Source organism: Lithobates pipiens, unplaced genomic scaffold, assembly GCF_037356315.1.
Source record: "Lithobates pipiens isolate NorthernLeopardFrog02 unplaced genomic scaffold, aLitPip1_a1.2 Scaffold_8, whole genome shotgun sequence".
NCBI classification, from domain to species: Eukaryota; Metazoa; Chordata; class Amphibia; order Anura; family Ranidae; genus Lithobates; species Lithobates pipiens.
In genome coordinates this window covers 223,656,214-223,681,444 of record NW_027507903.1, presented here as the reverse complement: position 1 = coordinate 223,681,444, position 25,231 = coordinate 223,656,214, and the positions used below count along the sequence as shown (strand labels likewise).

The following is a 25,231-nucleotide window of genomic DNA, read 5'->3' as shown; positions in this document are numbered from 1 at the left end:
ATGTACCATTTTCAGTAAGTAGGCAAACGTCTCATACACTGAAACAGTTATACTCTGTCTGGCAGCACAAGGTAACCTTCTGACAAGCAGCACTCAGAATACACACTGAAGCATCTGCTTCCTGATGCCTGATGCCTGCAAGCTACAATACATCTATACAGAATGAACCAATTCACGCACATGGAAACAATCTGTTTATATTTATATAAAACTACATTTCTCTACACTGTATAGTAGGGGTGCAACGGATCGTCACTGATCCGTGATCTGAACGGGTCACCCCGCTCGGATCGGCACATGCCGGGATCCACGGTCTCGGCCTTAGGAAAGGCCGCGGCTTCGGCCTAGCTCCGAAGCGGCGGCCAACTTTCTATACCCAGGCTGTTTACACTGCCATCGCTCTGACGGAGCGATCACTTGTAAACAAACCGGCGTCATGTCAGGACGCCGGTTCCTCTCTCCCCTCTCTGTACAGTGGAGGGGAGAGATCCAGAGATGGAAGCAGTCACCCCTCCATACCCTGCAGTACCCAGCAATACCCTGCCAATACTCTAGCAATACCCTGCCTGCCAATACTCTAGCAATAAAAAGAGGGGATAAGGTGCGCTATGGAAACTAAAATATTGCTGGAAGTTTTAGATAGACTAACAGGATCAAGTATACCAAAAAATGTATAAAGGGTGTATAGGATAAAAACTAGAGAAATGTGGAAAATTATGGAAAAAAGGGGGCTGCCACTACCATATGTAACCAACCTGACAGGTTGGAAAGACGTAATTTACTGAGGTGGTAGCTACGGCGCTCGCCTACTTCAAATTGCACACCTGTGCCATATAAAGACCAATCTAAAAAATGAGTAACTAAATAAGTGTTTGGAGTGTGACTATCACCCAAAATGCTAAATTATTATTTGTAAATTGCATGCAAAATACGAGTATAGAAAAAATATATACAAATATGCAATATTAAAATATAAACGTGTATAAATCGCTAGAAAATTGCAGTGTTAAAAAGTACATATGTGCATTCTGAGAACCACAGCTAGTGCTAACAAAAAGTGCTATGTGCTTCTATTAGTGCAAAAGACAAGTTAATAGAATATCTAATGCTTTAACTTCCATCAAAAAAACTCCCAGAATGTGAAATCGCAAAAAATGAAAACAACAAAACCAAGAAAAAACAAAGTAATCCAAAGAAATTCAAAAAGGAAAGTCCAAAAGCAAAAATAGCATCAAAAGGTTCCTCGGTAATCAGATCAAAGTGACAATGTGCTCAGTGTTTGGTGTATCCTGAATTGAAACTGGTGCGATTTCATGTGTAAGCCCCTGTGTCGCTATATAGAGCTGGTCCAGTTACTTCTCATTTCCTCATTGTGAATGAAAATAAAAAATGGAATTACGTACCGGTAATGTCCTTTTCCAGGAGTCTTTCAGGACAGCCACCTTAGAGAGACACCGGCTCCTCCCCTCTGAGGAAACACCGCCTTCAATTTCATAATTTAAGCCTCCTCCTCCCTTCGTTCCTCAGTTCTTCCAGAGTACCTCCGGCCAAACTGGGGAGACACAAGAACACGTCAAACAAATAAACCTTTTAAGTCTTACCTGACGATCTCATGCAATGAGTTCCCGATGATCTGCAACAATTTGGGTGGGAACCGGTGCTGTCCTGAAAGACTCCTGGAAAAGGACATTACCGGTACGTAATTCCATTTTTCCCCAATCGTCTTTCAGGACAGCCACCTTAGAGAGGATAAGCGAGTATATTACCTTAGGGTGGGACTACTGCCTGTAGCACCTTTCGACCAAAGGCTTGGTCTTTGGCTGACAGAAGATCCAGTCTATAGTGTCTCACAAACGTAGAAAAACTGGACCACGTTGCAGCTCTACAGATCTGTTCCGGAGACGCACCAGCCCACTCTGCCTGAGAAGTTGCCACGGCCCTGGTTGAGTGTGCTCTAATGCCCGCTGGAGGATCTAATCCCCCTGCCACGTATGCCTGCCCAATGGCTAACCTTAACCATCTAGCTATGGTACGTCTAGAGGCTTTGGAACCCTTCCTGGCCCCTGAAAATAAAACAAAAAGTGAATCTGTCTTTCTGAACTGACTTGTGCAGTCTAAATAATAAAGAACACATCTTCTAACATCTAGTCTGTGAAACATGTGTTCCTGTTCTCTAACTGGATTTGAACAAAATGTAGGTAGCACAATCTCCTGCATCCTGTGGAAACTAGAAGCTACCTTAGGCAAAAAGGCCGGATCTATCTTCAAAACCAGACGATCCGGAAAAGCCTGAAAAAAGGGAGCCCTGACAGAAAGGGCTTCGAGTTCACTTACTCTTCTTGCTGTAGTGATCGCCACCAAAAACACCGTTTTGAGAGTGATCAGCTTTAATGAGCAAGATTCTAACGGCTCAAAAGGTTCCCCTGTGAGAACCTGTAAAACTAAAGAAAGATCCCAAACCGGGAAGGGGGAGCTTGAAGCTGGTCTTTGCCTACCTAGGGCCCTGAAGAACCTTACGACCCAAGGATCTGACGCTAGATGTTTCTCTAAAAACACGCTCAAAGCGGAAACCTGAGCTTTTAGTGTTCCAAGCGCTAACCCCTTATCCGCCCCTGCCTGCAGGAACTCTAGACTGGCTATAGGGCTATGCACGTTGAAGGAACCCTCTGAACACCAGCTGTTAAACCGTTTCCATACCTTTAAGTAAATGGACTGGGTTTCCTTTTTCCTACAGTTTAGAAGAGTGGCTACCAACCGGTCTGAGAAGCCCTTGGCTTTTAGCAATTCTTCCTCAGAAGCCACGCTGCCAGGTTCCATCGTCCTACCTGAGGGCAGAACACCGGACCTTGAGACAGGAGATCCTCCTGCACTGGGAGAATCCAGGGGGGTTCTACAGACAGGCCCTTCAAGATCGAGAACCACGGCCTCCTGGGCCAGTGAGGTGCAATTAGAATGAGGGTAGTATTCTCCACTTGAAATTTCCTTAATACTGCTGGAATGAGCACTGGAGGGGGGAAAGCATAGCACCTGGAGAAACCCCAACTCTGTGCTAGTGCGTCCACCGCCAATGCCCCGTCCCCCCTGTTTATGGAGAAGAACGTTGCTACCTTCGCATTTTCCCTTGCGGCAAAGAGATCTATTGCAGGAATCCCCCATCTCCGGGTGATCATTTCGAATATTTCCTGCTTGAGAACCCAATTGCCTTCTCTCAGAGTTCTCCTGCTGAGAAAATCTGCCACCTGATTTTGTTCTCCCTTCAAGTGGATTGCTGAAAGGGACAGGATATTTGCTTCGGCCCATCTGAGGATGGCTTCCGCTAGGGCCCATAAGGACTTGCTCCTGGTGCCCCCCTGTCTGTTGATGTAAGCTACCACCGAGGAGTTGTCCGACCTTACCCTTACGTGCTTCCCCCGGAGCTCCTTTTGAAAGGTTCTGAGAGCTAGATCTACTGCCCTCAGCTCCCTCCAATTCGAGGATCTCCTCGAGTCCCTCTTTTCCCAAATACCCTGTATTAATTGGGAGTCTAGGTGTGCCCCCCAACCTGAGCTGCTTGCATCGGTCGTGACCACCCTGGAGGTTGGCATGACCCACTCTAGACCTTGGGACAAATTTGCTCCCTTCCTCCACCACCAGAGGGACCTCTTTACCTGATCTGGAATCGAAACCAGAGAATCCAAAGATTCCTGGCTGTGATCCCAAACCTTCAGCACAAATAATTGTAGAGGGCGGTAATGTAACCCTGCCCACTGAACCGCTGGAAGAGCGGATGTCAGCAACCCTAGCGCTGACATGATCTTCCTTATGGAGATCTGGTGGTTGCCCTGAAGACACAACAGAGCCCTGTCTATCTTTTGAATTTTTTCCAAAGGAAGAAAGACCCTTTGTACTGTTGAGTCCAACTCGTACCCTAGGAAAGTGACCCTCTGGGAAGGGATTAAGTTGGATTTCTCCAGGTTCAGGAGCCAACCCAGGCTTACTAACAGATTTCTTGTGACCTGTAAATCCTGAATTAATTGTGCTGGGGAAGGGGCAAACAGAAGGAGATCGTCGAGATATGCGATCACCGAGATTCCCCTGAGACGCAGAAATGCCAGAACTTCTGCCATCACTTTGGTGAAGATTCGGGGGGAAGAGGATAGTCCGAAAGGAAGCGCTCTGAACTGAAGGTGTAGTACTTCCATTGGAGTTCTCACTGCCAGTCTGAGAAAACGCTGGTGGGACTCTGCGATTGGAATATGCAAGTATGCATCTTTCAGATCTATTGATGCCATGAAGCAGTTCGGAGGTAGGAGTGCTTTTACTGAGTAAACCGAATCCATCCGAAACCTTCTGTAGGTAACTGAGACATTCAGGGGCTTCAGGTTCAGGATGAGCCTGAACTTTCCCGAAGGCTTGCGAATCACGAAGACGTGAGAGTAGAAGCCTCTGCCTGTCTCTCCTACTGGAACCCGTACTACCACCTCCTGTTCTTCCAACTCCTGAAGAGAGGAAAGAAGGGCAGATGATTTTTCTGCGCATTTTGGCAGCTCGGTGACAAGGAACCTCAGAGGAGGGAGTTCCGAAAACTCCAAATGGTAACCTCCTCTGACGATCCCCAAGACAAACTGATTGGAGGAAATCATTTCCCACTGTGGGAGGAAGGCCCCCAATCTTCCTCCCACCGTGACCCTGTCACTGAGATTTTTTGGGCTGTTCAGGAGGGCGAAAAATTGCTCCCCCGGGGCCCTTGCTTTTGAGTCCCCAACTTTTCTTCTGCTGAACCGTACGGGGTGGTACAACCCTTTTCTGGGGACGAGTCTTTCTTTTGGCTTGTTCCCCAATTTTCCTTTTAACAGGAAAGGCCTTTCTTTTGTCTGCTGTGCGATCTAGCACCGCTTCAAGGCCTGGTCCAAACAGTAGATCTCCTGTAAAGGGGATTCCACAAAGTTTAAGTTTGGATGCATTGTCTCCAGGCCAGGTCTTCAACCATAAGGCTCTCCTGGCAGAGTTGGTCAGGGCCAAGGACCTTGCCGACATCCTCACGGATTCCGCCGAAGCGTCCGCTATGTAGGCTATCCCTTTAAGAAGCATGGGAAAGGAGGATAGAATAGTCTCCTTTGCTGTCCCTGCTTCAATGTGTGCGCTAATCTGGGTGAGCCAATACTCCATGTTGCGGGCCACCACCGTGGTTGCCATGGCTGGCTTAAGATTTCCCTGTGACGAATCCCAGGCCTTCTTAAGAAGGTAATCCATCCTTCGATCCATAGGGTTAGACAGTACCCCCATATCCTCAAAAGATAGATCAGTGTGTCTGGACACCTGGGAAAAAGCAGCGTCTAGTCTGGGAGATTTATTCCAGACGAGAGTCTCTTCCTCCGAAAAAGGAAACCTACGTCTTAATGCCCCAGAAAAGAAAGGTTTCCTTTCGGGATCCCGCCATTCCTTCTTGATGGTATCGATCAAGACGCCATGCACTGGGAACACCCGCTTCTTTTGTTCCCCCATGCCCTTGTACATCCGATCATGGAGTGACAATGTCTTAGTTTCTTCTTGAATACCTAAAGTGGTATGAATCGCTCCCAAGAGCTCATCCACCTCCTCCAGGGAAAGCTTATACCGCGAGATTCTGCTGGATTCCCCATCCAGCATCTCTGCGTCAGACTCCCCCTGGGAGTCTGAAACGACACTGTCAATTTCCTCCTCAGCTTCCTCCCTGGGACCCTCTGAATTCTCTCCCCTTGCAGGAGGAACATCCACAGGGCTGGATGGTACACTCTGCTGCGCTGGTGTAGGAGTGCTCGGAGGCTGGGGCCACTGAAAACTGGAAAAAAAGTTTTGGAAGGACTGAAAGGTACCAGAGAGTTCCTTCATAGAAGCTACCAGATCTGCACCCTGCTCTACTGCCTGTTCCTTAAGTAAATCCTCAACACATTGTTTGCAAATAGCTTTAGACCAAGAGTCTCCCATAGACGTTCTACACGAAGGGCACTTCTTCTTAGAACCATGGGGGGACTTGCTCGTGGCTTTCTGAAAGACACAAAATACAGGAAGGGGCAGCATGAGCCTAAAAAACAGCAACACCAGCGCTACATAGAGGACCACCGGGAGTGCCCCCCCTAGGATCAACCATCACCAGGATCCCAGACACACTACCCTTCCCCCCGACCACCAAGGAGGAACACCAGTGGAGCTACTGGATACAAGTAAGGGAACACCTCCCCAGGTTTCCTCTTACCTTCGAGTGGCTGGTGCTATTATCTCCAGGAGTTTTTGAAGCCTCTGCCTCGGACATTCTCCCGTTGAGGAAGCGTGGTACGAATGCGCCTCTAACAGCTACCTGTGCAACTGTGAAAAGAGAGGCCGCACCAGCCGAACGCTAGGTTCCCTTTCACGTGCCGCGTCCGGAACCGGAAGACGCGGATCGAACGAAGGGGTCCGCCCCCACCGGAACTGACGTCGCCCGCCTACCGGTCCGGCTTCCAGCTCCCAGCCGGCTGCGTACACAGGGGGGCCCTGGACGCCTTCGTTCAGCACCCCACTGGGCGAAACGCAAGGATGAACCTCTCCAAAGACTTCCTGCTTTCCCCAAGCGAAGATTGGAGTGCGTGTAAAGGTCAGTCGAGTATTCAGCTTCCCCAGCCGACTGGACTGTTTGTTCCGTTGAAACCCCCGCGGGTGAACGAACGGACGACCCCATAAACTTCCCGCTTTCCCCAAGCGGAGTTTAGGGTATATGGACAGTACGAACACTACAGCTCCCCGCTGATAGGACTGTCCTGGACCGACCGATGAACGGTCGGATAGCCGAACGGGGCCAGGGCTCCGCTCGGGTGGCTTCAGTTTCACCAACCGAATTTAGCCTAAGGTTCCTTGGCGATGTCTCCCCGCCGGAGGAAACACCATAACTGAGGAACGAAGGGAGGAGGAGGCTTAAATTATGAAATTGAAGGCGGTGTTTCCTCAGAGGGGAGGAGCCGGTGTCTCTCTAAGGTGGCTGTCCTGAAAGACGATTGGGGAAAAATACATAGTGTAATCCAGTTTAAAATCCAAGATTTTATTGTGTGCAAAATTACTACTCACATAAATAAGAAAGAAAACAGCGCCTCTGTGATATGCCTTTAAAGTTTGTTTGTATTCACCGCCGCCGCCTTGTAAGAGAGTGTTCACAATAGGCCACGCCCTACGCGTTTCGTCATTGGACGTCATCTGGAGGCGCGGTTTTCTTTCTTATTTATGCGAGTAGTAATTTTGCACACAATAAAATCTTGGATTTTAAACTGGATTACACTATGTATTTTTTATTTTCATTCACAATGAGGAAATGAGAAGTAACTGGATGGTTGCATGCAATTTACAAATAATAATTTAGCATTTTGGGTGATAGTCACACTCCAAACACTCATTTAGTTACTCATTTTTTAGATTGGTCTTTATATGGCACAGGTGTGCAGTTTGAAGTAGGCGAGCGCCGTAGCTACCACCTCAGTAAATTACTCTAGCAATACCCTGCCTGACAATACTCTAGCAATACCCTGCCTGACAATACTCTAGCAATACCCTGCCTGACAATACTCTAGCAATACCCTGCCAATACCCTACCTGCCAATACTCTGCGATACCCTACCTGCCAATACTCTGCGATACCCTACCTGCCAATACTCTGCGATACCCTACCTGCCAATACTCTGCGATACCCTACCTGCCAATACTCTGCGATACCCTACCTGCCAATACTCTGCGATACCCTGCCAATGCTCAGCGATACTCAGCAATACCCTGCCTGCCAATACTCTGCAATGCTCAGCCATAGCCAGCCATGCTCAGCCGTAGCCAGCCATGCTCACTGTTATGCAGGTCTTTTGACAGTTCTTTTATGCTCCCTATGGCTCAGTATCTAGCCTGCTCAGTGCATACACATGAGAACTAACAAACTCATTGACTATTTATACACAGACAATAATTGAAATATAGTGGGAAATTAACCTTTAATTGCCATTTTAACTTGTGTGTGCCACCTTCTGTGTCTGTACCAAGGTCAAACATTCCAGGGTATGCAAACTTTTGATCAGGGCCATAGGGATGATTTCTGTAATCATTATGATTTAAAAAGGTGATAATAAATGGCTTTAAATGGTCACAACCCTTAAATAAAAGACAGTTTTTTGGCATAATCGTGTGCAAACTTTTGAGCACAACTGTATTAAAATCCCATGCAAATAGAAATGTCTGTGCATTGGTGAACTAACATTGTAGACACATGACAAGCAGTGTTGTGATCATCTATCCAAGTAAAATCATTATGTCAGAAGGAACTTATGCAGATAGCAGAGAAATTGCAGAGTAGGAAGAAACCACACTAGGTGCTTTGGATAGAAGCACATGGATGCTATAGAAGTATATGCTTTGTTCATTTTTCATTTCAGAGTTTGACAACCACTTTGAGCCTAGGTTCACTGTAGCGATGCAGGAAACCGCGTGATTAGAGCGTCAATTCCTGCATCGCATTTCTCCCACAGGCAGCTCAAACTGTCCGTTGTGGGTGTCAATACAATGTTAATGACACCCCCAATCTTGCACAGGAATCAGATCACATGGGTAAGAACACCCATGAGATCTATTTCCAGTGCGGGAAACAAAGAAAAAAGGCCCAGCACTATTTTCCTACAAATCCAATGCGAGTTCAGCCATACAACTGTATAGCTGAACTCGCATTGCACAGATATCACATTCGATCAGAACCGCAGGGTGGGTGCGAATCACATGTGATGTCTGTATTCCCACAAGTGTGAACCCAGGCTGAATCAATGCACAGAGTAAGCTATGCCATTTAATTTTTTAAATGTTACTTACCACGCCAAAACTAAATATATCAGACTTTATAGTGACCTCTCCTCGCAGGGCTTCTGGGGCCATGTAAGCTGTAGTACCGACAATTCTTTCAGTCATCATAGTACGGGCATGTTGCCCAGTCGCTCTTGCAAGACCAAAATCTGATATTTTGGGGGTAAAATAAGCATCTAGAAGAATATTTGCACTAGGTAAAAAGAAAAAAAATATATATATATATAATTTAATAATCCATGTGTGTCAGTAAAAAAAACTGTAAAGTAGCTAATGACCATTCCCTATACCACATCATACCCTCCCGGGGCCTATTAACCACTTCAATACAGGGCATTTATACACCCTTCCTGCCCAGACCAATTTTTAGCTTTCAGCACTCTCACACTTTTTGTTCTCACAAACAGAGCTTTCTTTTGGAGGTATTTAATCACTACTGGGTTTTTTAATATTTTGCAATATAAGCAAAAAAGAGAAAAATTTGAAAACCACTTTTTTTTCATTTCTATCTTAAAATTTTGCAAAGAAATAATTTTTCTTCATAAATTTGGGCCAAAATGTATACTGCTACATATCTTTAGTAAAAATAAACCAAATTAGTGTATATTATTTGGTCTCTGTGAACGTTATAGAGTCTACAAACTATGGTGCAAATCACTAAAAATGTATCACATCTGATCACACCTGATATACTGATGGCCTATCTCATTTCTTGAGACCCTAACAAGTCAAGAAAGCACAAATACCCCCCAAATGACCTCTTTTTGGAAAGTAGACATTCCAATGTATTTAGTAAGAGGCATGGTGAATTTTTTGAAGTTGTAATTTTTTCCCACAATTCCAATTTTTTTTTTTTTTTTTTTTTTTACACAAAATTGTCATAATAACAAATTAGTTCTCTCACACAGCATATGCATACTTACAATGACACCCCAAAATACATTCTGCTGCTCCTTACAGAGTATGGCAATACCACATGTGTGATACTTTTGCACATACTTTTGGCTGTGCACTTTTGCACAGCCTGGCCACATACAGAGGCCCAACATGTAAGTAGCACCTCCAGGCGTTCTACGAGCAGAAATTACACATCTCATTTCTCAACCACCTAGTACAGTTTTGAAGATTCTGGAGCACCAGGACAATGGAAACAACCACACAATTACTCAATTTTGGAAAGCCAACACCCCAATGTATAATCCATAAGGCATGAGTCTTTTGAACGGTTCATTTTTTTCCCAGAGGTTTTTGGAAAATGTGGGGAAAAAAATACGAAACCGCATTTTATTTTATTTTTTACATAAAATTGTCCATTTATAAGATATTTCTAGCACACAGCATGTATATAGCAAAAATGACACCCAAAAATGCATTCTGCTACTCCTCCTGAGTATGGTGATACCACATGTGCGTGACTTTTACATAACCTGGCAACATATAGAGGTCCAATATCCAAGTAGCACCTCCAGACGTTCTAGGAGCATAAATTACACACACAAATTCCTGCCAACCTATCACAAAAGGTTACCTGCGGTTTTAGTAGTGCAGTGGTCCACAGAGGAGATCATCGGTCCAGGTAGCAGGCAGGGATGTGGTCAGCAGCAGCAAAAGGATCGTCCATGCAGCAGGCAGGAATATGGTTAGTGCAGCCAAAGTATTGATCCAGGCAGCGGGCAGGACCATCAAGTTTAGGGCCTCAGTCATGAAAGAATGGGGACAGGGGTAGAGGCTTCTCCCACCCAAATAGCTTTGAAGCCTCCGAGCAACCAGACCCTGTTCTGGGAACACAGAAAACTAAAAACTGTTTTTCTCAACTCAGAACACTATTCTGGAGCCCCTCACATATGTGAGACCCCTGTGTAGAGGTCAGTGCAGGTAAAAGGCAGAAATAGACGGTAGGCAGAGGCATAGTCGATACAGTCCAGGGTCAGTTCACGTGAAAGGCAGAAACATGGCGGATAAACAAACAATGCGGACAGCAGGCAGAGGCATAGTCGATAGACAGGCCAAGTTCAGTTGAGACAATAGGTTGGTTGGTTGAGGCAGCAGGGAAATAATAAGCACAGAAATTGAAACCTGGGGAAATGGCAGTCTATTCGAAATTTCAAGAGTGTGATATCGCTTGAAGCATTCTCTGATGCATAGGCCAGGTTGGGAGGGACATTGGGGACAATGGAAACTGGTATCTTTTCTAATTCCTCTTTTAGTGCACACCCGACATTTTTTTTTGCCATCTTCTTCCGGTTGCTGATGGTGAAATATTGTCAGGAAAATGGTGCTCATGCAGTCTGCTGACACAATCGGAGCGAATGCTTTCGGGGGGGGGGGGGGGGGGGGTAGTTGGTTGGGGTTAGCCTTGCTGATAGATCAGGGCAGTGACAATATTTTTAATAAATCTGATTAAGGGGTTGGGCATTTCCGTTGATTTTTGATAAGTGACGTATGCATTATAAATGGCCAAATGGAAGAAGTATGTTGCAACTTTTTTGTACCAGAAGAGGGATTTTCGTGTTGAAAGGTAGGGCTGCAGCATTTGACCATTAAACCCCCCCCCCCCCCCCCCATGAACCTCCCCCTTTGTAGCCTTGTGGTGACTAGACGCTGTGGGAAGCCTTTCCTGTTTTTTCTTGCAGTACCACAGGCTAAAGTTTTCTTCAGGAATAGGTGGCGAAAAAGGGGCAAACTGGTGTAGTAGTTGTCCATGTAAATATGAATCCCTTTTGGAGGAGTGGGAATGCCAACTCCCATACAATTTTCCCGCTTATTCCCATGTACGTTGAAAACTCAGGGGGCTGGAGCTGGGAGTCTTTGCCTTCATACACACGGAAGGCATTCACATATCCGGTGGCGTTTTCACAGAGCTTGTTGAGCTTCAAGCTGTACCTCGCCCTCTTACTGGGAATATACTGCTTGATTCCCAGCCGGCCTGTGAAATGGACCAGGGATTCGTCCACAGAGATGTTCTGGGCAGGGATGTAAAGTTCAGCAAACCTCTTATTAAAAAAAATCAATTAGGGGGCAAATTTTATTCAATTTATCAATATCCGGATGATTTGGGGGGGATGAGCACTGCGAGTTATCACTGAAATGCAGGAACCGCATGATCATGTCATAGCGGGACCTGGACATCACAGCTGAAAAAAATTGTCATATGGTGGATGGGCTTAGTAGACCAATATGAATGCAGTTAATTTTTTTTGTAAGCCCCATGTTGAGCGTAAGGCCTAAAAACAATCTATACTCCTGCACTGTTAGGGATCTCCATTCAAAAGGGTGGGCATAGCATGAGTTGGAGTTGTTTTGTAATGACGGGCAAAAATATTTGTTTGGTCCATGATGCTTTGAAGTAACTTATCAGGGAAAAATACATTTAAAGAATTTCAGAGAAACCTTCGGCGTTGGCCTTCACACCTGGTTGTGCTGTGAAAAGGGGGATTGTGGCTGACCCTGTGCTAGAAGGCAGCCACAATGGGTTGGCCAAGGCATCCGGAAGATGGGTTTGGGCCTTACTTCTTCAGCGTGGAATTCCAGAGCTCGTACTGGGCCTTTCCTACTGGGGTCTAGCAGCGCTTGTACTGGGCCTCTCCTCCTGGGGTCTAGCACCGTCAGCATTTGCCGATTGGCCATTGGGGTGCCTGGCGCTACTAGTTTCTGCCTGGAGTTCAGACCATCTTCTTTTGGGACGGACTACTTCCTCCTCCAATTTGGATGTACTGCATTTGGGGGGCTCGTATTGCGAACCAGAATCAGGACTGTACAGGGGCGGTGAGCGCTCCCTGCTGCTCTCATCGGTCAGGCTTAGCATTTGGTATGCCTCTTCTGGGGTGTACACTCTTCCGGACATGGTGGCTGTATGACAGGGCTGCACGTCAGCTAGAAATTGGCTGCACGTCAGGCACTACTGGGCTCACGGGACAGGTACACAGACGGGGTGACAGATACTCAGATCAGGGTGACGGGTACTCCTGATGGGGGAGGCGACCGGTACTCAGGTACTCCTGATGGAGGCGACCGGTACTCAGGTACTCCTGATGGAGGCGACTGGTACTCCTGATGGGGATGACAGGTACTCAGGTACTTCTGATGGGGGTGACAGGTACTCATTATTTGAGGGAGGGGGAATCTGGGCACAGTAGTGATATTAGGTATCACTGTAACTCACTATTCCGATTTCTCCTTCTCCCACTGGAACAGCGTGTGAGGAGGAGAACCCAGCAACAACCGTTACAGTCTGTTTTGTTTACACTTATGACCGTCTGTGATTGGACACAGCCAGTCTTGTGGCAAAAAGCCAATTTCATTGGCTCTTTACCCTGATCGGGGCTGGGCTTTGTCCAAGGGACAAGCCTCGTCCTCAATCGCCCCGCTACTCGCCCCCGGGGGCACGCACGAGCAGCGTGCACGCCGAACCTATTGAAAGTGACCAGCTGTAATTGTATATAGCCGCTCACGTGGTAAATTGTGTCCGAGGGACACTCCTTGTCCCCAATCGCAGAGCTGCGGGCCCCCCGGGGCCCGCAGTAGCGAGAAGCGTTGGACATCATGAGATGCCCACCCGGAGGGAGAGAAGGTTCCTCGCAGCGTCATATTACTATGGCCCGGTATGGAACTGGTTAAACATAAACACGGTATCACTAAGGAAGAACTCAAGTAGGCAGAATAAAAAAAGTTTTAAGATCATGTTCGGACAGGAATTGTTGAGAGAAATTTACCAGCTGCTGATATCCCTAAAAAGTTTGCAATATGGTAACTTGCAGTAATACTTTAAAGTGGTTGTAAACCCTTACAAACCACTTTGACCTACAGGTAAGCCTAGATTAAGGCTTACCTGTAGATCCAAGAAATATTTCTTAAACCTATACGGTTTAGGAGATATTTACCTGAAGACAGCCACCGCCGTCTACAACGCAAGCGCCGTAGACAGTGGCGCGCAGGCGCACTTGGCAAGCCGCAGATATCGGCGTTATGCCGCGAGTGTCGGCTCCCGTGCGCATGAGTGACGTCATCGCTGCTCTGGCGAATCACAGCGCCGGAGCAGCGAGACCCACCAAGAAGATGGATGCTCGGAACTACAGGGGACAGCGGTGACTTCGCTTGCTCCTGTGTCAGGTAAGTGACACATAATGGACTACTATGCGATGCATAGTAGTCCATTATGCTTTACCTTTGCAGGGAGACAAAGAGGAAGTAAACCCATCAGAATTTACTTCCGCTTTAAGAAGTGCAATGTATTTTTGTCTTCAGATTTACCAAAACAATAGATGAGGGCCAACCTTTAGAGTTTCAATTTGTATGCAATCAGGCAGGCCCTTGCACTACATGTTTTTGGTAAAATCAGAAGACAAAAATCTGCAGAAAATCTAATAGTGTGTATGGGGTCTTAGGAACAAAGCTATAATTTTAGACCACAAAATCCTAATTAACAAGAATTCAACTACAGGTGAGTCTAATTATTCATTAAACAGGTGTCCAGCAGACAGTTGATTATAAAAGGGTGTTACTTAGCAAATAAAACCCCTTCCCATTTCATGCTGTCAACAACGGCACCACATGGAAGAGAAATGTAAGGGTGAAGGCTACAAGAGGATCAGCAAAGCATCACTTATCAGTCAGAATACTGTAGCAATTTACAAAATTGCTAATACAAAAGTTTAACAAAGATGGAACTGCAACCATCTCAGAGACCTCCACAGAAGTCAAAACGTCGACAGGAGTGTTGAAGAAATTTGCCATGCAAGCTCACCACAGTTAGCTATAGAAGTAGAAAGCCAAACTGGTGTGATTGTTTCCTGTGACACAATACGGCGAACACTGCAGACGAATGGCATGCATGGGTGTCGTTCCATTAAGGGAGGCACTCCTAAAGCTCATGCACATAAAATCCTGCCTAGAATTTGCCAGGGCTCATGCTGAAGAAGAAAACTACTGGGAGTCTGTACTAAGGAGTGATGAGACCAAGTTAATTGTTTTGGAACCGATGGCTTCAAAACTGTATAGTGTTGCAAAGGTGAGGAGTACAAAGAAAAATGCATGGTGGCTACAGTGAAACATGGTGGTGGCAGTGTCCTTCTGTGGGGCAGCATGAGTGCTGTTGGTATAGAGAAGTTGCATTTCATTGATGGCATCATGAATTCACAGATGTACTGCTCTATATTGAAAGAGAAGATGTTGCCATGCCCTTTTTCAACATGACAATTATCCAAAACACATCTAAGGCCACAATTGCATTTCTAAAGAACAGGGTGAAAGTGATTCAGTGGCCGAATATGTATCCTGATCTGAACCCAATCAAACACCTATGGGAAATTCTGAAGAGACATTTTGAGCATCACTCCCCATCCAGCCTCTAAAAGAGATCGTTCTTGAATGGAAAAAGATAGATGTTGCAATATGTTGCCAACTTGCTTATTCAGTGCCTAGAAAACTTGGTGCTGTGCATACAAATCATGGAGGTCACACAACATACTAGTAGTAGTTTTTATTGTGGGGTGTATTTATTTTTGCATCAACCAATTTGAGTAAAACTGAAGATTTTGTAATCTAAGTTCTATTAATAAAGTGGTTATAAAGGCGGGTTTTTTTAATCTTTATTCATTAAGATAAAAAAAACCTGTGTGCAGCAGCCCCTAATACTTACCTGAGCCCCATCTAGAACCAGCGATGTTGCATGAGAGACTCAGCAGTCCGGGACTCTTGCTCCTCATTGGCTGAGACAGCAGTGTGGCGCCATTGGCTCCCACTGCTGTCAAAGTCAGTGAGCCAATGAGGAGAGAAAAGGGACGGGGCCGGGCTGTGGCTCCGTGTCTGAATGGACACACACAGCAGTGGCTCAGCTCAGGTGCCCCCACAGCAAGCAACTTGACAGGCTCTTAACAGGAGGAAGGGGCCAGGAGAGCCAAAGAGGAACCTGAGAAGAGGAGTATCCAGGCTGCTCTGTGCAAAACCACTACACAGAGCAGGTACGTATTACACGTTTGTTATTTTTAACGGAAAAAAACAAGACTTTAGTATCACTTTAACCTTACTTTTATGTAATGAGCTAAACAAATGTTCTTTAAAACTCTGTTTTGTCAAAATTTTGGAAATTGGTCTTGTGTTCATTGAGATATTGATTAAAATCTTATTTTTTAAAAGAGGTGTACTCATTTATGCTGAACACTGTATGTATAAGTTGTGGGCTGGAGAAGAGAGGTAAAAGAGACTGCTTAGGGGGAGAGGACACAATTGTTGAGAAGGAAAGTAGGAGAGAGAGCATGCTACAGAATGAATGGATTAAGAAGAAGAAGAGTAAGAAATAAAAGAGCTGAATGGGTAAACAAAGTCACCTGCAGTTTGTATGTTTTGCAAAGTAGTTTGCTGTGGATTTTCTCAACACAAAAATCGCTGAAGGCCAGAGTGAAAGGGCCCACTTAAAAAGGAGGTCCACCCTAAAGTGGACCTTCCGCTCATTGGAATCCTCCCCCCCCCCCTCCGGCGCCACAATTGGCACCTTTCAGGGGGGTGGGGGGTGCAGGTACCTGTACAGTACAGGTATCTGCACCCACTTCCGGGATAGCTCTCTGCGGAAAGGGGCATAGATTACGCCCCATTCCGAAAGTCCCCCGCTGCCTGCTGGGAAACACACAGATCCCAGAGGCAGCGGGTCCATCCTTATTGCTCAGCGCGACTCGCGCATGCGCAGTAGGGAACCGGGAAATGAAGCCGAAAAGCTCCACTTCCTGATTCCCATACCCAAGATGGCGGCGGCGGCACCCAAGAGACGATCGAGAGATCGGCTTCGGGTGCCGACATCGCAGGCGCGCTGGACAGGTAAGTGTCACTATTTTAAAAGTCAGCAGCTGCAGTATTTGTAGCTGCTGGCTTTTTAAAAAAAAAAAAACGCGGACTCCCGCTTTAATCAAAAAGAGCCACTTTATCGAAAGAATATGCTACCCCAACATGTGCTTTCCCCATAAAGGTGGTCTTGCTTTATATTCTCATGGGTGGAGGTAGTATTTGCCAATTAATCAGGAGTTAATAAAAGACACAAGGCTATCAGTTTACATGAAAACCCAAGAGAAAAGAAGAGTAACCAATCAGCTTCTAACTTCAGCTTGTTCAATTAAGCTTAAAGTGATTGGAAAGCTTCAACTTTTCTTTTTTTAAATAACAAACATGTCATACTTACCTCCACTGTGCAGTTTGTTTTGCACAGAGTGGCCCCAAGCCTCCTCTTGTGGGGTCTCCCGGCAGCGCTATCAGCTCCTCCCTGTCCTTTGCATAGAGTGGTCCCAAGCCTCCTCTTGTGGGGTCTCCTGGCAGCGCTATCAGCTCCTCCCCACATCGTATAACCCCTGAGAAGCACTCTCCCTAGGAGTTACCTTGCAGTTGCGCTCCCATGTCTATGGATGCCAAATGTAGGACTCTGCCCTGCTCCTCAGCACCCACGTCTTTGGATTTGATTGACAGCAGCAGGAGCCAATGGCTGTGCTGCTATCAATCTATCCAATCAAGAGCCAAGAACCCCGGGCAGAGAGGTATAGATAAATAAAACCTAAAAGCTGGTTACTATGCTCAGCTTCACCAGATTCTGTGTGCACTAGTTTTAGTAAATTGAAAGCAATCACTCTGAGTTTTAGATGGATGTGAAAAGCAGACGCATAGATGAATAGTTTACCTGTGAAGGGACGGAGAAGAAATGCTAAGATGAGGCACAGCGGAAGTGCCCACTTTATTGAAAGAAAACCAGCCTCACCACCCCAGCATGTGTCCCCCCAGTATGAAAATACTGAGAAGCAGAAATAAACATATACATCCAAGCTATTTTGCAGAAACATTTCTTGTCAGTTTCACAACAGCGATAGTGTAAAAATATAAAATGTAAAAACATAATAATTCATTTTCTGAGTATTATTAGTCACAATTACCTCTTAATGTCTCTGTGGGTGTGATTGTTTTCATGCAAGTATTCAATGCCCTTTGCTGTTCCTACTGTAATACTACATCTTCTATTCCAGGATAATGGATCTGTGTTATTCTGAAACAAGCACATTTAAAAAAAAATAATAAGTATAGAGCATTTTCATGTATTGTCCAACTTGCAGTCTAGAGACCAGTACACTGTCAAAATATGCAAGTCATTGGGCATGTTCACATTTTTCAAAAACAAAAAAAAAAAAAAATTTCCCAGGTTCCAAAACATTCACCAACATCTCAGGGGAAAAAGATGGTCAATATTTCATGTCTCACTTTGGTTTACCATCAGACTTGATAAAGACATTGATATGAGAGGGGGGCAAAGACCACAGAGGGCAATTATCTTTGTACAATTCACCCTCCCACTGTGTGCTCACTTCTGGCGGTGCACATTTTTCATGACTTAGGCCGCGTACACACGCGGGGACTGTTCGCCCAACTTTGTCCGTCAAACAGTTTCGGCAAACAGTCCGCTCAAAATTAGCATGGACGGACATGGCCACACACGACGAACGAACAGTTTGCTGAAACCGTGCGCGATGACGTGAACGGCACGTACGACGGGACGAAGAATACGACGTCCTATACACTGCATTATAACTTTCGGCGTGTAAATCCTTTCTGAGCATGCGCGGAACTTAGTTTGACGAACAAGCCTACACACGGGCGGACTGTTCGCTCAAACAAGGTTTCAGCGGACAGTTTTACGGAATTTCCGAAAAACCTTGTTCGTCAAACTGTCCGCTGAAAGCCCACACACGAGCGGACTGTCCGCCCAAACACTGTTCAGCGGACAAAGTTGGGCGAACAGTCCGCGCGTGTGTACGCGGCCTTACTCATTCCATTCTGAGAGCTGCGGGTGATTATTTCATTAATAAACTTCTGGGTATAGGTCACTGCTTTGCTTCCCCTGTCTTCTATGATTTGCCAAACATTTATTCAAGGTGAGAGCACAGTGTGGTCACGAGTGTGCCAGAGCCATTTTCTGTGACACCAACAGCACTGGCAGAACCCGTTGCTGTCCTTTACACAGTTTCCAGATAAATCCCTTTCTTGACCCATGAATTTCTTTGTCCTACAGACTTTGTACAGTAGCAGAGCCCTGCCATTCGCCCATGTAGCTGTTAGTAAGTGCTTTGTCTAGACATGTGTCTTTACTACTAATAATGTGCACAGGGGTTAACATTGCATGAAACCAATAATGGCTATACAAGTAATACATTTTTTTTTTTTTTTTTTTTAAAAGGACTCAGTTGGTTACATACCAGGCAAGCTAACCTGTCCAGCAAAGAGCCATTAGACATATAAGTATAAACCAAGCAGTAATTGTCACTATCATTTGAAAAGCCAAGAAGTTTCACAATGTTTTCATGCCGACATCTAGAAAGATACAGAATAAAAAAGTTATTCACTGCTCATGGTATACAGAATATATGATTGTGTGCAGCAAATGCTTAAGGCTGGGTTCACACCTATGCAAAATGGATGCGAGTTTCCCCATGACCGGCTATCTATGGCGCTGGTTCACACATCTCCGCAGCAGCTCCAGTGCAAATTGCACAGGGGCACTGTGCGTCCTTTGGTCTGTTACAGGTCCAAATTCAGCCCAAAATTTGGGCTGAAAAATCGGATCTGAAATGGTGAATGGGGATGCACCGGACTCCTGCCATTAAAGCCACTTTATGCTGCAATATGAACCCAGCCTAAATTGTCTTTTGACATGAGATGGCTGTCTGTTCATCTATGTTTAACCAGTTTGGAAGATGATCGGAAGTCTATTAAGAGCTTGAATGAATGAAATACTTATATAGCGCACAATGCGAACTGAATCGCCTCTAGGCGCTGTGGCGAGCTTTGATCATCTGCTAAAAGAGGAAGGTCTTGAGTTTTTTCCTAAAAGCCAGGTGATTTTCTTCCAGGCGGATGTTGGTTGGTAGAGCATTCCATAGCAGAGGCCCTTGGACAGCGAATCTCCGATCACCCTTGGATTTATACCGGGCTTTGGGCACGAGGAGGAGGTTTTTGTTGGCTGATCGAAGACTGCGGTTTGGTGTGTAATGATTTATTTTCTCCATTAGGTATTGCGGAGCTTCTCTATGCACGCATTTGTGGGTGAGGCAAAGGGTCTTGAACGTGATCCAATTTTTTACGGTTAGCCAATGTAAGCTCCTCAGTGAAGGAGAAATGGATTCCCAGGGTTTTTTTCCTGTTATCAGCCTTGCCGCCGTGTTTTGGATCAGTTGTAATCACGCAAGTTGATATTGTGGTAATCCTATGTAAAGCGAGTTTGCGTAGTCCAGTCCTGAATTAATGATTGTTCCAACTACCACTGCTTTGTCATTCTTTGGGATAAAAGGGATGAGTCTGCGAAGCATGCGCAGTAGATGGTGAGATCGACTGACTACAGATCCTATTTGCGCATCCATTGACATTTGTGCGTCTAAAATAACCCCGAGACTCTTCGCTTTGGTCTTTGGGGAGATAGTCTGCCCAAAGACGGTTGGTGGAGACCAGGAGGTTTTGGTTGCGGGCTTATGATTTGGGTGTAAGATAAGAAGCTCTGTCTTTGATTGGTTCAGCTGGAGGGAGTTGGTGGTCATCCAGTCCTCTATTGATTTGAGGCAGTTTTCAAGTTGTTGTTGGTGATCTTTTTTTCCATTGATCCGGAAATAAAGTTGCGTGTCGTCAGCGTAAGAGTGGAAGCAGAGATCTGAGCATCTGATGATTTGAAGGAGTGGGCGAATGTAAATGTTGAAGAGAACGGGTGACAATGGAGAGCCTTGAGGGACTCCGCAGGTGACTGCCCGAGTTTCGGAGAGGAATTTTCCTAGTTTCACTGTCTGTGACCGATTTCCTAGGAAGGACGCGAACCAATGGAGATCTATGTCTTGGACTCCGGCTACTTCTGTGAGGTGGACGAGTAGAGTATTGTGATCTACTGTATCAAATGCTGCACTTAGGTCTAGCAGTATGAGGAGACACGGCTCTCCGTCATCTGCTGCTTCGAGGGCGTCATCCCAAATCTTGAGGAGAGCTGTTTCTGTTCCATGACCCGGGCGGAAGCCTGATTGCAGCGGGTCCAGGAGTTTGTGAGTATCCAGGTGAAGTTGTAGCTGATGTACTACAGCTTTCTCCATGATCTTAGAAATGGTGTTGAGGCTTGTAATCGGCCTACGGTTGTTTGGATCCTGAGGGTCCAGGTTTGGTTTCTTGAGTAGAGGTTTGACAATGCCTTGTTTGAGGATGCTGGGAACAATCCCTTCGTGGAATGATCGGTTTATGAGGTGGGTTATGGTTGGAGCCACGATGTCGGAGCATTCTTTCAGTAGTTTTGTGGGGATGATGTCAATAGGTGAGGTACTGTCACGCAGTTTACTAATGATGTTTTTTGCGGTGTCTACGGTAATTGGGGATAGTGAAAATTTTGGCGGTTGCGGTATGTTGGTGCGGACATCCTCTTTATGTATTTGCTGGCTGAGGTTGGATGTTTTCTTCTGACAAATTGTTTCCCTGATGGTTTTGACTTTATCGATGAAAAAATCCGACAGTTTGTCACAGTAATCCTGGGATTCGCTTTCTAGGGGTTCTAGGCACACCGGATTCATTGATTGATTAACCAGTTTAAACAGTTCCCGTGGTTGGTTTGCGGCCGTTGAGATTGTATATGAGAAGTGGTCCTTTTTGGCTTTGAAGATTGCTTTCCGATAATTCTCTGTCAGACCTTTGTAGTTAAATAGGTTTTCCTCGGTGGGATTTCTTCTCCATGTTCTTTCCGCTCTTCTGCGTTCTTGCTTTAGTACGGAGAGGGAGCTATTAAACCATCCAGCATTTTTCTTCCTGATGAGAGCCCTGCGTTTTGGTGCTACCGAGTCTGCTGATTGCAGTAATGCCTTGTTGAGGGAGTTGAGTGTTTCCTCCGTAGAGTGGTTTAAGGTTATTGTAGATATTTTTTTGGACAGAGTGGTTTTAAAGGCTTCGGAGTACAGTTTTTTATGCGATCTGGTCCAGTGCGTTGTTACAGGTTTCCGTTTTGCGTTGGTGATGTTGGTAGCGATTTTGAATTTGATGGCGTGGTGATCCGTCCATGGCAGAGTTATGTTGTCGAGTATGTTGACGTCGATGTTCTGTTTTTCAGACAGGCCTGGCTATGAGTACTTGTGGAAAAAAGATCTGACATATCAGAAAACCTTATCTGCTCACTATTGCTTCGCCTGTAATAAAGCTGCATTACCCTTTCCTTCTGCATGACATAAACCGTTATGCTTGCAAGACCTGATTGTGTAAAATGGACTAAAACACATTCGGAGAAAAGCAAATTCTCTGTGTCTACGGCTGGTTTAACTTCTAGGAAATGGAACATGAGCTTACTTAGCCATTGCTTTTATTTCTTGATCAAACTGATCTTTAAGGTCCTGTAGACTACTATCAACAATCTGTGGGGGGAAAAAGAAAAAACAGTTAATATTATCTGTATAATTTTTTTGCATTGGCATGAGTGTTTAATGAATGAGTGAGGCGTACTGCTGTCAGTTTTTTTACTGCCACTTTTTCAGACTTCAATTGTCCCTGGAACACAACTCCAAAACCCCCCTCTCCGATTTTATTCCCTCCATCAGAAAGTGGACGTTCGTTAAAATTTCTTGTAATTCTCTTCAGCTCATTAAAGGAGAAAACACCAAACCCTGTAACATGTATAAAAAAAAATTAAAAAAAACACAGGAAAGGTATTAAAAAACAATAGGTTGATGAATACATAAAAAAAAAAAAAAAACTCTATATTGAACAGAATAAAATGATCTCAGATGAATAGGCTCTGCTACAAGAAGATCTCATGCACACAAAATATTTTTTAACCTGGTTGTTAGGGGTATCTGGGGTTATCGTTTCTGCCTCTAAACACATGCAAACCTCAAGGGATGCATTAATTGCCCCCACCACTGGTGTCAATAATATTAACCCCCTCCCACATTGGTGGTCACCGGCAGGAAAATTTAACACCCACCCTCCCCTGCACTGATTGTCACCAACAGTGAAATTTAACCCTCTACATTGGTGGTTAGTGGAAGTGAATGTTAACCTTCCCCCCAATCCACCTTTTGGTGATTATGGGGGTAAAAGTTAATACAGTTTTCCATTGACGATCGCTTAACCATCACACACACTCTGGCGTTACTGTCTCCCTCTGCCCAGGCGGGGACATTACTTGTACTGTTGGCGGAGATAACTCAGCACACAGTACAGTCTCTCTTTCAGTGCCGGATGCCGGAACATAGCGATTCAGCGGTCAGTTGGAGACCCAGGGCTCCTAGTCATATTTAGAATACCACATCCTCACTATGTCATAAACAGGTCTCAGTAGGAAAAAAAAGTTTTGATTCTTTGCCCACAAGTGAGTTGTGCTATTAGTCAGCATGATGAGGAGGACTAAGCACAACCACATATGGGATTGGTTAAAACCCATTAAGCGCCCTATTGCTGTCTGTGTCCTGTAGAGAAATTTTCCTTCCCTGCCCAGGAGATACAACAGGAAACCATTTCAAAAGAAGCGCAAATATCTTCTTATGCCCCGTACACACGAGAGGGATTAAGTCTGACAGACCTCCAAAGGAGTTCCGCCGGAGTTCCGACGGAGTTCTGGCGGACTTTTCGACCGAACGGACTTGACCACACACCATCACACCAAACTCCGACGGAGTCGAACGTGATGACGTACGACTGGATTCGACGTAGGAAGTTCATAGACAGTAGCCAATAGCTGCCCTAGCGTCGGTTTTAGTCCGTCGGAGTAGCACACACACGAGCGAATTATTCGAAGGGGACCGGGTCCGGCGGAGTTCCGTCGGGAAAATTTGAAGCATGCTTCATTTCTAAAGTCCGTCAGACTTTAGCAAAGCTAAAGTCCGTTGCAGCCCACACACGATCGGATAGTCTGACGGACTCAGTCCGTCGGAGTTTGGATGTCGAAAAGTCCGCTCGTGTGTACGGGGCATTAGTCGTCAAACTGGTGTCCCCTTTGGAAGAAGATTTCCCCTTTATTAGTGCTTCACTAACAGCTGTAACATTTTGCATTTCCATCACATTTTGACCTAATGTCAATGGTAACCTGGACATATAGACACATAGAGGATGAATTTCACAGACAATGTATACCTTACATGACTTCAAATAAATTTCACAAAGGCAAAACAAGTTTGGGCTTTAGAGATACAGTACTGTGCAGAACTTTTAGAGGTGTGAAGACATGTGGTAAAGTAGAAATGCTTTCAAAAATATATGTTTTAACTGTTTATTTTTATCAATTTAAAAAATGTAAAGTGAACAAAACAGAAAAAATATTTAAACCAAATCAAAATTTGGTGTGACCACTCTTTGGCTTCAAACCAGGATCAATTCTTACATTTGCACAAAGTCAGGGAGTTAGGTGTGCAATTAACCAATTATACCGAATAGGTGCTAATGGTCATCAATTTCATATGTTGGTTGAAACAGTCATTGACTGAAACAGATACAGCTGTCTAGGAGGCTTTAAACTGGTTGAGGAACAGCCAAACTCTGCTACTAAGGTGAAGTTGTGGAAGTTTTATGTCACAGGCCATACACTGAGCAGAGCAACAAGACACAATGTAGTTACATCAGCAAGGTTTCTCCCAGGCAAAGATTTCAAAGCAGACTGGGGTTTCAAGATGTGCTGTCCAAGCTCTTTTGAAGAAACACAAAGAAACAGGCAACATTGAGGACACTATGCACAAAAACATAGGAACTGGGCTGCAGAAAAATGACAGCAGGTGCTCTGGACTGGTGAGTCAAAATGTGAAATATTTGGCTGTAGCAGGAAGTTTGCAAAGGGCTGGAGGGTGGTAAAATAATAAGTGTCTGCAGGCAACAATGAAGCATGGTGGAGGTTCCTTGCAAGTTTGGGGCTACATTTCTGAAAATGGAGTTTGATATTTGGTCAGGATCAATCGTGTCCTCAATGCTGATAAATACAGGCAGATACTTATCCATCATGCCATACCATCAGGGTGGCATGTGATTGGCCCCAAATGTATTCTGCAACAGGAAAATTACCCCAAAACATATAGCCAAAGTCATTTAAAACTATCTTCAGTGTGAAGAAGAACAACTAGTCCTGGAAGTGATTGTTTGGCCCCCACAGAGCCCTAATCTCAACATCATCCAGTCTGTCTGGGATTACATGAAGAGACAGAAAGATTTGAGGCAACCTACATCCACAGAAGATCTGTGGTTAGTTCTCCAAGATGTTTGGGACAACCTACCTGCCAAGTTTCTTCAAAAACTTTTTTCAAGTGTACCTACAAGAGTTGATTCTGTTTTGAAGGCAAAGAGTGCTCACACCAAATATTGATTTGAATTTCTCTTCTGTTCATTTACTTTCCATTTTATTAATTGATAAAAATAAAACAATTAACACTTCTATTCCCGAAAGCATTCTTAA

General features: G+C 45.1%; 1 protein-coding gene across 2 annotated transcripts in view; it reads right to left on the bottom strand.

Annotated features, from left to right (window-relative positions):
• IRAK4 (interleukin 1 receptor associated kinase 4) overlaps nt 1-25,231 on the bottom strand; it is a 78,605-nt gene that overhangs the window by 20,509 nt on the left and 32,865 nt on the right. For both annotated transcript variants that reach the window (XM_077472734.1, XM_077472733.1), the window contains exons 5-9: nt 22,297-22,457; nt 22,144-22,208; nt 19,041-19,155; nt 17,727-17,836; nt 8,830-9,013 (exon numbers count right to left, since the gene is read on the bottom strand). In XM_077472734.1, the coding sequence (XP_077328860.1) occupies nt 8,830-9,013; nt 17,727-17,836; nt 19,041-19,155; nt 22,144-22,208; nt 22,297-22,457 (635 nt within the window). The remainder of the gene's footprint in view (nt 1-8,829; nt 9,014-17,726; nt 17,837-19,040; nt 19,156-22,143; nt 22,209-22,296; nt 22,458-25,231) is intronic.